This window comes from Schistocerca serialis, chromosome 2 (genome assembly GCF_023864345.2).
Source record: "Schistocerca serialis cubense isolate TAMUIC-IGC-003099 chromosome 2, iqSchSeri2.2, whole genome shotgun sequence".
In the NCBI taxonomy this organism is placed as follows: Eukaryota; Metazoa; Arthropoda; class Insecta; order Orthoptera; family Acrididae; genus Schistocerca; species Schistocerca serialis.
Genome location: NC_064639.1, coordinates 1,047,935,490 through 1,047,950,251, shown reverse-complemented (window position 1 = coordinate 1,047,950,251; position 14,762 = coordinate 1,047,935,490). Strand labels below are relative to the sequence as shown.

Genomic DNA, 14,762 nt, shown 5'->3' with positions numbered 1-14,762 from the left:
ATGCCAATGGCATTGTGCAGTGCACCAGAAGGTTAATCGGAACAAAATCCCAACATGTAATATTTCACTCAAAGCTGTGTGAATCCCAATTCCCCAACAACAATCTTCAGTATCAAAAGTCTATGTAAACTCAAAATTAATATACATTAACAAGTCCAGTCTAGATGCATCCTGCACCAACACTCACGTACATAGCTCATAGGCCACCCAAGCTCTTACCACCTAACCAATTCAAGAACAGCAATCAATAGACCTTGATACCAGCTCTGCCTGCTCCCGCCTCAACCATCGCATATGACAGACATTTATTTATTTATTTAGCATCCAATAGATCACACATGTGATATAGGATTTGTCATTTGATTACACGCAACACATAACAACACATACACATAATAAATTGACAAACATATACAAACAGCAAACAAATTACATACACATAGTACATAAGTAGTGTATATACATAGTCAGAAAAGTTATTGCATCCACCATTCCAAATTCTATACAGGTTTTCATATATCCCAAATGTGTTTGAGCAGTAGTAACTGAATATTATTCCTAAAAATGAAAATAATCAATTATGGACAATATAATGTAAATGGATAGATAAAAAAATCTACTCACCAAGACGAGGCAGGAGAACACACATGTAAAGAGATACTGAAATTTGCAGGTTTGGTCCCAAACTCTTTGCCTTTACAAATGTCTGCTTGTGTCTGTGTATGTGTGGATGGATATGTGTGTGTGTGCGAGTGTATACCTGTCCTTTTTTCCCCCTAAGATAAGTCTTTCCGCTCCCGGGATTGGAATGACTCCTTACCCTCTCCCTTAAAACCCACATCCTTTCGTCTTTCCCTCTTTCCTGATGAAGCAACCGTTTGTCGCGAAAGCTTGAATTTTGTGTGTATGTTTGTGATTGTTTGTGTGTCTATCGACCTGCCAGCGCTTTTGTTTGGTAAGTCTCATCATCTTTGTTTTTTTTTTATATATATAGAAGGCAACATTCCACGTGGGAAAAATTATATATAAAAACAAAGATGAGGTGACTTACCGAACGAAAGCGCTGGCAGGTCGATAGACACACAAACAAACACAAACATACACACAAAATTCAAGCTTTTGCAACAAACTGTTGCCTCATCAGGAAAGAGGGAAGGAGAGGGGAAGACGAAAGGAAGTGGGTTTTAAGGGAGAGAGTAAGGAGTCATTCCAATCCCGGGAGCGGAAAGACTTACCTTAGGGGGAAAAAAGGACAGGTATACACTCACACACACGCACATATCCATCCACACATTCGCATTCGGGAGGACGACGGTTCAATCCCGTCTCCGGCCATCCTGATTTAGGTTTTCCGTGATTTCCCTAAATCGCTTCAGGCAAATGGCGGGATGGTTCCTTTGAAAGGGCACGGCCGATTTCCTTCCCCATCCTTCCCTCACCTGAGCTTGCGCTCCGTCTCTAATGACCTCGTTGTCGACGGGACGTTAAACACTAATCTCCTCCTCCTCCTCCATCCACACATACAGACACAAGCAGACATATTTAAATATGTCTGCTTGTGTCTGTATGTGTGGATGGATATGTACGTGTGTGCGAGTGTATACCTGTCCTTTTTTCCTCCTAAGGTAAGTCTTTCCGCTCCCGGGATTGGAATGACTTCTTACCCTCTCCCTTAAAACCCACTTCCTTTCGTCTTCCCCTCTCCTTCCCTCTTTCCTGATGAGGCAACAGTTTGTTGCGAAAGCTTGAATTTTGTGTGTATGTTTGTGTGTCTATCGACCTGCCAGCGCTTTCGTTTGGTAAGTCACCTCATCTTTGTTTTTTTTTTATATATATATATATATATATATATATAGACACACACACACACACACACACACACACACACATGGAAACATTCCACGCGGGAAAAATATATTTAAAAACAAAGATGATGTGACTTACCATACGAAAGCGCTGGCAGGTCGATAGAAATACAAACAGACACATACATACACACAAAATTCAAGCTTTCGCAACAAACTGTTGCCTCATCAGGAAAGAGGGAAGGAGAGGGAAAGACGAAAGGATGTGGGTTTTAAGGGAGAGGGTAAGGAGTCATTCCAATTCCGGGAGCGGAAAGACTTACCTTAGGGGGAAAAAGGACGGGTACACACTCGCACACACGCATATCCATCCACACATATACAGACACAAGCAGACATATTTAAAGAAAAAGAGTTTGGGCAGAGATGTCAGTCGAGGCGGAAGTGCAGAGGCAAAGATGTTGTTGAATGACAGGTGAGGTATGAGTGGCGGCAACTTGAAATTAGCGGAGATTGAGGCCTGGTGGATAACGGGAAGAGAGGATATATTGAAGAGCAAGTTCCCATTTCCGGAGTTCGGATAGGTTGGTGTTAGTGGGAAGTATCCAGATAACCTGGACAGTATAACACTGTGCCAAGATGTGCTGGCCGTGCACCAAGGCATGTTTAGCCACAGGGTGATCCCCATTACCAACAAACACTGTCTACCTGTGTCCATTCATGCGAATGGACAGTTTGTTGCTGGTCATTCCCACATTGAATGCGTCACAGTGTAGGCAGGTCAGTTGGTAAATCACGTGGGTGCTTTCACATGTGGCTCTGCCTTTGATCGTGTACATCTTCCGGGTTACGGGACTGGAGTAGGTGGTGGTGGGAGGGTGCATGGGACAGGTTTTACACCGGGGGCGGTTAAAAGGATAGGAGCCAGAGGTTAGGGAAGGTGGTTTGGGGATTTCATAGGGATGAACTAACAGGTTACGAAGGTTAGGTGGACGGCGGAAAGACACTCTTGGTGGAGTGGGGAGGATTTCATGAAGGATGGATCTCGTTTCAGGGCAGGATTTGAGGAAGTCGTATCCCTGCTGGAGAGCCACATTCAGAGTCTGGTCCAGTCCCAGAAAGTATCCTGTCATAAGTGGGGCACTTTTGTGGTTCTTCTGTGGGGGATTCTGGGTTTGAGGGGATGAGGAAGTGGCTCTGGTTATTTGCTTCTGTACCAGGTGGGGAGGGTAGTTGCCGGATGCGAAAGCTGTTGTCAGGTTGTTGGTGTAATGGTTCAGGGATTCCGGACTGGAGCAGATTCGTTTGCCACGAAGACCTAGGCTGTAGGGAAGGGACCGTTTGATGTGGAATGGGTGGCAGCTGTCATAATGGAGGTACTGTTGCTTGTTGGTGGGTCTGATGTGGACGGACGTGTGAAGCTGGCCATTGGACAGGTGGAGGTCAACGTCAAGGAAAGTGGCATGGGATTTGGAGTAGGACTAGGTGAATCTGATGGAACCAAAGGAGTTGAGGTTGGAGAGGAAATTCTGGAGTTCTTCTTCACTGAGAGTCCAGATCATGAAGATGTCATCAATAAATCTGTACCAAACTTTGGGTTGGCAGGCCTGGGTAACCAAGAAGGCTTCCTCTAAGCGACCCATGAATAGCTTGGCGTACGGGGGGGCCATCCTAGTACCCATGGCTGTTCCCTTTAATTGTTGGTATGTCTGGCCTTCAAAAGTGAAGAAGTTGTGGGTCAGGATGAAGCTGGCTAAGGTGATGAGGAAAGAGGTTTTAGGTAGGGTGGCAGGTGATCGGCGTGAAAGGAAATGCTTCATCGCAGCGAGGCCCTGGACGTGCGGAATATTTGTGTATAAGGAGGTGGCATCAATGGTTACAAGGATGGTTTGCGGGGGTAACACATTGGGTAAGGATTCCAGGCGTTCGAGAAAGTGGTTGGTGTCTTTGATGAAGGATGGGAGACTGCATGTAATGGGTTGAAAGTGTTGATCTACGTAGGCAGAGATACGTTCTGTGGGGGCTTGGTAACCAGCTACAATGGGGCGGCCGGGATGATTGGGTTTGTGGATTTTAGGAAGAAGGTAGAAGGTAGGGGTGCGGGGTGTTGGTGGGGTCAGGAGGTTGATGGAGTCAGGTGAAAGGTTTTGCAGGGGGCCTAAGGTTCTGAAGATTCCTTGAAGCTCCACCTGGACATCAGGAATGGGATTACCTTGGTAAACTTTGTAAGTAGCGTTGTCTGAAAGCTGACGCAGTCCCTCAGCCACATACTCCCGACTATCAAGTACCACGGTCGTTGAACCCTTGTCCGCCGGAAGAATGACGATGGATCGGTCAGCCTTCAGATCACGGATAGCCTGGGCTTCAGCAGTGGTGATGTTGGGAGTAGGATTAAGGTTTTTTAAGAAGGATTGAGATGCAAGGCTGGAAGTCAGAAATTCCTGGAAGGTTTGGAGAGGGTGATTTTGAGGAAGAGGAGGTGGGTCCCGCTGTGATGGAGAACGGAACTGTTCCAGGCAGGGTTCAATTTGGATAGTGTCTTGGGGAGTTGGATCATTAGGAGTAGGATTAGGATCATTTTTCTTCGTGGCAAAGTGATATTTCCAGCAGAGAGTACGAGTGTAGGACAGTAAATCTGTGACGAGGGCTGTTTGGTTGAATCTGGGAGTAGGGCTGAAGGTGAGGCCTTTGGATAGGATAGAGGTTTCGGATTGGGAGAGAGGTTTGGAGGAAGGGTTAACTACTGAATTAGGGTGTTGTGGTTCCAGATTGTGTTGATTGGAATTTTGAGGTTTTGGAGGGAGTGGAGCTGGAAGTGGGAGATTGAGTAGATGGGAGAGACTGGGTTTGTGTGCAATGAGAGGAGGTTGAGGTTTGCTGGAAAGGTTGTGAAGGGTGAGTGAGTTGCCTTTCCGGAGGTGGGAAACCAGGAGATTGGATAGTTTTTTGGGTGGAGGGTGGCATGCTGTTCTAATTTACGGTTGGCCTGTAGGAGGATGCTCTGAACAGCTGGTGTGGATGTGGGAGAGGAAAGATTAAGGACTTTTATTAAGGATAGGAGTTGACGGGTGTGTTCATTGGCTGAGTTGATGTGTAGGTGAAGGATTAGGTGGGTGAGGGCAATGGATTGTTCAGTTTGGAACTGGTATAGGGACTGATGGAAAGAAGGGTTGCAGCCAGAGATGGGAACTTTAAGTGTGAGGCCTTTGGGGGTAATGCCAAATGTCAGACAAGCCTGAGAAAATAGAATATGGGAGCGTAATCTGGCTAGGGCGAAGGCATGTTTGCGGAGGCAATGTAAATAAAACTTAATGGGGTCATTGTGGGGGTGTTGTGAGGGTGACATGGTATTAGAAGGTGGAAAGTGTAACATGAGGAAATGAAAATGAAAATAAAAATATATGGGGAGGGATAAAGGTGGACTGGAAAGTAAATGGAGATCTGGTGTGAAAAAAGGCGAAAAGGTGTTGGTTACAGCTGGGCTATGTTGGACTTGGGTTGGTAGACAACGATGTGCGCAAAGGTTAGGTGGTTGTGTTGCCGCCAAAACACGTTAGAGGACGGAGAAATTCGGGAAAATTTCGAAAAAACTGCGTGTAATATATTAAAAGGAGTGGTTTTGTGGTAGCAGATTATGAAAATGAGGCTAACAATTGTCTGACGAAGAAATAATGACGTTAAAACCTGTGGGAAGCGGCTAAAAATTATCAGTGATGTGGGAAAAACGGAAATGGAAATAAAGTGAAAGTTATTAGAATTAGCAGAAAGGGTTGTTTAAAAGGTGAAATGAACTGTTTGTGAACTAGAAATGGCGGATTTTATAGCGGCGGAAGTGTTGAAAGTGGCAAAAAAATTTTTTTGTTTATGGTTTGGAAGTGGGTTACGTACTATTGAGTATATATAGGCGGGATAAAATTGTATAGCAGATTACGGTAAAAAATAGAAGGTGAATACAAAGTGAAACTACTGGCAAAAACAGAAAGAGAAAATAAGACGACAGAAAAGATTTCGAAATGCAACAGTGACAATAACAAACGTAATTGTTGGGTTCAAATTAATGATATCAATGTAATAGAGGGAAACATTCCACGCGGGAAAAATATATTTAAAAACAAAGATGATGTGACTTACCATACGAAAGCACTGGCAGGTCGATAGAAACACAAACAGACATATACATACACACAAAATTCAAGCTTTCGCAACAAACTGTTGCCTCATCAGGAAAGAGGGAAGGAGAGGGGAAGACGAAAGGATGTGGGTTTTAAGGGAGAGGGTAAGGAGTCATTCCAATCCCGGGAGCGGAAAGACTTACCTTAGGGGGAAAAAGGACGGGTATACACTCGCACACACACATATATCCATCCACACATATACAGACACAAGCAGACATATTTAAAGAAAAAGAGTTTGGGCAGAGATGTCAGTCGAGGCGGAAGCGCAGAGGCAAAGATGTTGTTGAATGACAGGTGAGGTATGAGTGGCGGCAACTTGAAATTAGCGGAGATTGAGACTGGTGGATAACGGGAAGAGAGGATATATTGAAGAGCAATTTCGCATCTCCGGAGTTCTGACAGGTTGGTGTTAGTGGGAAGTATCCAGATAACCCGGACGGTGTAACACTGTGCCAAGATGTGCTGGCCGTGCACCAAGGCATGTTTAGCCACAGGGTGATCCTCATTACCAACAAACACTGTCTGCCTGTGTCCATTCATGCGAATGGACAGTTTGTTGCTGGTCATTTCCACATAGAATGCGTCACAGTGTAGGCAGGTCAGTTGGTAAATCATGTGGGTGCTTTCACATGTGGCTCTGCCTTTGATCGTGTACACCTTCCGGGTTACAGGACTGGAGTAGGTGGTGGTGGGAGGGTGCATGGGACAGGTTTTACACCGGGGGCGGATACAAGGATAGGAGCCAGAGGGTAGGGAAGGTGGTTTGGGGATTTCATAGGGATGAACTAACAGGTTACGAAGGTTAGGTGAATGGCGGAAAGACACTCTTGGTGGAGTGGGGAGGATTTCATGAAGGATGGATCTCATTTCAGGGCAGGATTTGAGGAAGTCGTATCCCTGCTGGAGAGCCACATTCAGAGTCTGGTCCAGTCCCAGAAAGTATCCTGTCATAAGTGGGGCACTTTTGTGGTTCTTCTGTGGGGGATTCTGGGTTTGAGGGGATGAGGAAGTGGCTCTGGTTATTTGCTTCTGTACCAGGTCGGGAGGGTAGTTGCGGGATGCGAAAGCTGTTGTCAGGTTGTTGGTGTGAGGGAAACATTCCACATAGGAAATATATATCTTAAAACAAAGATGATGTGACTTACCAAATGAAAGTGCTGGCAGGTCGACAGACACACAAACAAACACAAACATACACACAAAATTCAAGCTTTCGCAACAAACTGTTGCCTCATCAGGAAAGAGGGAAGGAGAGGGAAAGACAAAAGGATGTGGGTTTTAAGGGAGAGGGTAAGGAGTCATTCCAATCCCGGGAGCGGAAAGACTTACCTTAGGGGGAAAAAAGGACGGGTATACACTCGCACACAAACACATATCCATCCACACATATACAGACACAAGCAGACATATTTAAAGACCACTTTCATTTGGTAAGTCACATCACCTTTGTTTTATATATATATATATATATATATATATATATATATATAAAACAAAGATGAGGTGACTTACCGAACAAAAGCGCTGGCAGGTCGATAGATACACAAACAAACACAAACATACACACAAAATTCAAGCTTTTGCAACAAACTGTTGCCTCATCAGGAAAGAGGGAAGGAGAGGGGAAGACGAAAGGAAGTGGGTTTTAAGGGAGAGGGTAAGGAGTCATTCCAATCCCGGGAGCGGAAAGACTTTTTTCCGCTCCCGGGATTGGAATGACTCCTTACCCTCTCCCTTAAAACCCACTTCCTTTCGTCTTCCCCTCTCCTTCCCTCTTTCCTGATGAGGCAACAGTTTGTTGCGAAAGCTTGAATTTTGTGTGTATGTTTGTGTTTGTTTGTGTATCTATCGACCTGCCAGCGCTTTTGTTCGGTAAGTCACCTCATCTTTGTTTTTATATATAATTTTTCCCACGTGGAATGTTTCCTTCCATTATATATATATATATATATATATATATATATATATATATATATATATATATATATATATATAAAATAGAAGGAAACATTCCACGTGGGAAAAATTATATATAAAATCAAAGATGAGGTGACTTACCGAACGAAAGCGCTGGCAGGTCGATAGACACACAAACATACACACAAGATTCAAGCTTTCGCAACAAACTGTTGCCTCATCAGGAAAGAGGGAAGGAGAGGGGAAGACGAAAGGAAGTGGGTTTTAAGGGAGAGGGTAAGGAGTCATTCCAGTCCCGGGAGCGGAAAGACTTACCTTAGGGGGAAAAAAGGACAGGTATACACTCGCACACACGCACATATCCATCCACACATACAGACACAAGCAGACATATTTAAAGACCAATATATAAATATGTCTGCTTGTGTCTGTATGTGTGGATGGATATGTGCGTGTGTGCGAGTGTATACCTGTCCTTTTTTCCCCCTAAGGTAAGTCTTTCCGCTCCCGGGATTGGAATGACTCCTTACCCTCTCCCTTAAAACCCACTTCCTTTCGTCTTCCCCTCTCCTTCCCTCTTTCCTGATGAGGCAACAGTTTGTTGCAAAAGCTTGAATTTTGTGTGTATGTTTGTGTTTGTTTGTGTGTCTATCGACCTGCCAGCGCTTTCGTTCGGTAAGTCACCTCATCTTTGATTTTTTTATATATATATATATATATATATATATATATATATATACACACACACACACACACACACACACACACACTTATAAAAGAAGGTCTATACGTGTATTCTCCTGCCGCCGCTTGGTTAGTAGATTTTTTGTCTATCCAATTAGATTATATTTTCAAAAATTGATTATTTTTGTTCCAACCACTGGCCAACCAGATACTTACCTCTGTCCCTCCAGCCTCATTCCAACCCCATTGACTGCATGCCTCTTACTTACCAGTCTGGCCCGTCCATTATGCTGCAACTTACCAGCCATATATCGTTATATCGCTCAATTAAACCTTCTGTACCATGAACAATATATGTATATGACTTACTGCTTGTAACTTCCGACCACATACAAGTTTTCCCTTTTGTTCCACTTTAAATTACTTTGCATGATTATTGATAGACATTTACAAGCTTATAATGTTAAGTGAAAAATAAGTATGAAAATAATTTTCATCCACAAGGTTATTTAATACTTAAATTAAAAACTACATTAATCCAGATCTTGCCAAATATGTTACATCGAATATTTCAATCTAAACTAACTTAGTAGCTAATAATAATGTTGCTGTTCATCCACCGTAGTACTAAAAAATTGATACATGGTACCAAATGTTTTTCACAGATGTATCCCACACTTAGTTGAGACTCAGTACTTAACTGTAACTTCCACTTTGTCTTTCACATTGAACACTTATTTTACAAGCTTTTTTCCAGTCATATAACTGATATTCAGACATTAATGGCATATGCATGCTTACAGGAAATATAACATATTGTACCTTAGATTCCTGAGCCAAGAAATTTGCACAACCCAGGTAATGTCTCGGTTATAAAAGCAGCTGGTTCATATTGATCTTCATCATCACTCTCTTCATCATTATGACTGGCATCTGTACTATCAATTTCACTAGATGCAACAGAGTTCTCCCAGTCTTCTGATTCACTTTCTGAAGTTTGGTTTAAGTCTTCTGAATTCATAATATCAGTTTTAGTAGCCCATAGATTTGGGAATTTCTGAAAACAAAGTAATAGTAGTAAATCTTTATTGTACATAAAACACACATTTATTGCTCCACTGACGTTTAGTGCTACATTAGAATGATAATTTCATAAAATAAATTAACTGGATGCACTAAATGCACGTTTTTGAGAAGCATACATGCCTACACCTTTTTTTCTCCTGTATCTTTTCTTAGTACACATCTTGAGAGAAATAATTGTAACACACCTACCATAATCAAAATTTACCTGCTCCTTTTATCACTTCAACTGTATAATCATCACAAAGTAAGTTTTCCTTTTGTGGAAATGAATTACATAGCACTTTTCAAATTCTTAGTGGACAGCCTCACTGAGCTAGTTATTTGATTACTTTAAATCATACTACGATCAACACTTTTAATTGATGTAACTTTTGAAGCAACCAGTTTCCAACAATATTTGCAATGTTCATTTACAAAAAGTCTCACCTTAGGTATATGTTTGCCAGAAAGACTACTGTTCACTACACCAATTAAAGAAAAGAAAAAAAAGAGCAAGCATTCATTAATCCAAAGTTTGGTAGAATTCCTTGACAGGAAAGATCTGCAGAATGACTATATAGCTCAAACAATAATCAAGTTAACAAAATAGCACACCTTACACACAGCCATGAGTATAAATAATACACTGCTGGTACATTTCATTAAATTATAATCTACCTACACGGTAAAAGATATATATGGCATATGGTATTGTTGGCTGGGATATCCTGCAGGTTGGGTCCAGCCACATGTTGGAAAGAGTGCTCTTCCTCCACACACTTTGGTCTCTGTGAGAGTTGTCTTATGTGTATTTATAGTTTCTAGATGTGTGAGTAGTGTAGTGTTTATGTTTGTGTTGTATGACGATGAGAGAAGGGAGAGGGTGGAACCCAGTGTCACCACAGGCAAAATAATATGAAATGGTTTTTCATATTACAGAAAAGAGCCTAGAGGATCAGAACAAATGTGAAATTGGAAAAATCTTTTAAAAGCCTATAAACTAATTTTACTTAAAATAATGGAAAGGCAATCACCCACATATAGCAGATTGATGTGTGGCAAATAGACATTCACAACAGAAAGCAGTGTTCACTAGTTTTTAATCTCTCTGGCTCTTTTCTAGAAGAAGATACACACATTCACACAAACAGCCACAGAGACACCCAAACATGACAAATTCAGTTGCAGGCAGGCACAACAAAAAGAATGGTACACATTTAGCTTTTGGCCAAAGCCTTTTTCAGAAAAGAAAACACACACACACACACACACACACACACACACACACACACACACACACACACACACACACACACTTTCACTCAAGGAAGCAGACCACAAGCACATATGACTCTCATCTCTGGCAGCTCAGTATGGAATGTCACTGGAATGCCATTGGCATTCCGGTCCAAGCTGCTGGGGATGGCTGTCATGTGCGTCTGAGGTGTGCTTGCTTGTGCGAATGTAGGTGTGTCTTCTTTTCTGAAGAAGGCTTTGGCTCACAGCTAAATGCATCCTGGAAATCGAATGAATATTGAATTTGATCCCGATGCTGGTAGTAACGCCAATTGGGCAACAGAGGAACTGAACCCAGTCATTTCTGAAAGGAAATTCCTGAAATAAGTAAAAAAGCATATCAATTCACAATGGTATTTAAGAAAATGCAGTACCGATAAATAAGTGACCATACCAATTTCTGTGCAGATTAATATTACCCTTGACAAATGTGACTGAGAACTGTCAATGCATATGACTGATATGCATATGATAGATATGAACAAGCGTGACAAACAGTCCGCCGCTCAAATCAATACCACTCTTACTGAGTACAATATGGAATTAGCTACTCACATTGATTTCCCATTTGTCAAGTATTTCTACCAAAATTTCGGTACTTAGGAAAACTTACGAAGGCATTCCAGAGGCAGTAAAGAAGACAACAACAAATGTACAGTAACTGCAGACACTGCAGTCAAGCGCTGTAACCACTGTGCACCAATTCTCTCAGAGAGTTGAGAGTTTAGTACTTGACACTGAAGAAGTGGTACGTTAGTGCTTAGAAGCCAAAGATCAAAAATTCTACTACAAATTCACTAAATGGTTGGAAGAGAAGAACAAAGAGGTTAATGAAAAGTTAAATACAGAGTGGAAAGATATTGCACAGTGAATTAATGCAGAGGCAACACTTGGTTCGGGTGCTGTGGGTGAAACCATTCAAAATGATCCAGCAGATACAAAGCATGTGTGAAGCGTGACATTCCTGAGTGGAGTGAACACTTGTCAATGACTTACACTGCAAGGTTATGGTACCCCCGCACCAAATTACGTTCCTGAAATGTATGAATCGGTTGATCCTTACCACCAAACTTACCTGAATGATTCAGCACCAATGAGTCCCCATCAAGAGTATGAATGAATAGGTGGGGGAAGCATCCACTTTCTTGAAGAACCGACAGTTTCAGGCATATTTACCTGAAAAGAAATCCCCACACCCTGTTTTCTTTATAAAGGCTTTTAGAGGTGTCTCGCCTAGATTATGGGATGAAAGGCAGAAAATTCAGTTTGTGACAGTATATATTCAGGGTGAAGGGACTAGAGGTGTTGGTAAATTATCAGTATACTGATACTTTTTCCAATAAATATTGACATATACTGGTGATATGCTTTTCACTGATATATTTATATCAAAATGGCAATATCGAGTGCTGGTATTTTTATTGTATATCCTATTTTTTTCGCAATTTCAATAAATGTTTGAAGTAGTTGTTTTGAAATTATGGTAGAACATAATTTTACTTTCATTGTGTGAAGGAGTGTTATTTCTTAAGCTTTCTCTTTGACTTCATGAAACAAGTATAAATGGCAGAAAGAAGAAGTCCATTTGCACTAGGAGTTGGTGGTGTAAATGGAATAACAAGACACCAATGTGAAGAAATAGCACACCAGTTGCATTAAAATCAATTTTTAACACAACTAATGTGCTATTTCTACACATCAGCATTCTTCAAAACCAGTAGCTGAAACTAATGAACAAAAATCTAAATGACAAGATTCGCCTTCACCATGGGTGGAGGGGGAAATGCTAAGGTAATCAGCAGTCAGCACTACCAACAGAAACAGCAACATTTAACTTCACCATGCAATTTTGACACTTTAACTGCTAGGTCGCTGGCGTTTGCAGAAATGAAAAAACAGGGAAGTCGACATGAAGTGTTCAGACACATCTGATATGTGATGAAACCGAACTACGGACCCATCTGACACCATTTATTGTGTCACATACCTGCAGTTACTATTGTTAGCAAAGTGTTATTGACAAGAGTGAACCTGCACTGCATCATTTTCCTTTCAATCCCTGTCCTGAGGGGGATAAGCAGGCTGCTAGCTCGTTGATGTAGGCTGCTAGCTTGTTGATGTACAGAATACCTAACAATAAATCAATACTTAAATATAGATAGCTATAAAACTGGCACTATATTTACAATGTGCAGCTGATATTTTCTTGGCTGGTACATTATATTTTTCAGTAACTATATCAATAGTTCTTTTGATATATCGAGGTCTGACTGTGATACTTTTTTAAAATATCGATATATCAGATTCCTGATATTAAAAATATCAACAGTCATAGAAGGGACCCTGCGAACAGCCACATCTGCCGATAAATACACTACATATGACGAGTTTGAGAAGGCTTTCCTGGTACGTTTTGGTCAGGAGCATCTTATAAAGGAGGTTTTTAGCCTATGAGCTTGTAACTCCAAACAGAGTAGCTTGAGAAAATACTTTGAGCGCTATATCAATAAGACAAGATACTGGGACAATCCTATCGCATAGATTTGCTGTGGGTTCTAAACATAATATTGCTGATTAATATACTTAAGAAGCTAATCACAAAACCAGAGAATGATTTGAAATACTTTCTTTCGGCCCTAGATTCGACAGGTTTGATACAAGATGTTTTCAAATATGCTAACAGGAATGGTGGTTCACAGCTTGTCAACACCAGCTCGCAGCCATCAATCCTGGGTGCAGTAACAGGTGATGTGGCAATGACACAGTGCCACAGACCACACTGCTGAATTAAAACAATCATGTAAACACTCAGAACTCTAGGCATTTTGAAAGACATTCAAGGAATAACAGCCGCCAGTTCAACGCAGGGTACCACACAAATCGCAATTGGACTGCACAGAACCAGTGGCATTCCAATTATGGTAACCAGTGGCAGCAAAATCATGAAAATTGGCCAGCGCCACAAAATTCTGAGTATGCTAACAGACAGGCAGACAATGCAAGGCCTACACAAAATTGGTCACCACCTCAAAACAGTAATTTTGACAACTGAACTATACAGAACATTCTCTAAATTGGCTGTGACCTGAGAATCACATGGTTTGTATCATTGAGGTGACAAGTGAGCACACCTCAACAACGAATAAAGTGTCAAATTAGATGCAACTACATCGTACTTCCTGATGACAGTCACAGGAAGGAAAGGGGGCTCTATTTCCACCAAGCAGCTACATATGTTGCAATATAATGACGGCGTAGGCATTAGGAAAGAGCTCTGTGATGCCTTTAAATTGTGTATTGAACCAGTAAAGAAACTAATTCAGACCATAATTAACGTAGTTATGAGAGAAATTTGACCATTGTTATACCTGACGCAGGTGCAACCAAGAATGTTTTTGCTGACAGTTCCCTTAGAAGAACAAACAATGGAAAAAATGAAAGGACCTACTCTATCAGTGCAGAATTGTTTGGTATCAGGCACTATTGGTGCTAAGTGACAGAGCATAGATAAGCAAGTGCAGGTTCAGCTTAAATTTGAGGACAGAACCGTTAGTTGCAGGTTTCTTGTGGTGAAGGTGCCCTATTGGGCATGGAGTTTTTGTGAGGAAGGAACACAAGGATAGACCTTCCAAGCAGCTAGTTGGTGGTAGAGAGGTTGTATTAAATTTAATTAAAACAAAGGCACATCATGGTAAATTTTGTCAAGGAGTTGAAGCAAGACTCATACAATCTCAGGTGTCGTACACACGCCATCACCCTGTTCATCTTAATACTGCATCTGTTACTAAAATTCTGAAGAGGGTATCTGTAACCCTGCATG

General features: G+C 41.6%; 1 protein-coding gene across 3 annotated transcripts in view; it reads right to left on the bottom strand.

Moving 5' to 3' along the window:
* Positions 1 to 14,762, bottom strand: part of LOC126458486 (leucine-rich repeat protein SHOC-2-like) — a 180,679-nt gene that overhangs the window by 60,022 nt on the left and 105,895 nt on the right. For all 3 annotated transcript variants that reach the window (XR_007585642.1, XR_007585643.1, XM_050095578.1), the window contains exon 5: positions 9,404 to 9,638. Coding sequence is in view for 1 of the 3 variants with exons in the window: in XM_050095578.1 (XP_049951535.1) it covers positions 9,405 to 9,638 (234 nt within the window). In the remaining 2 variants the exon portion in view is untranslated. The remainder of the gene's footprint in view (positions 1 to 9,403; positions 9,639 to 14,762) is intronic.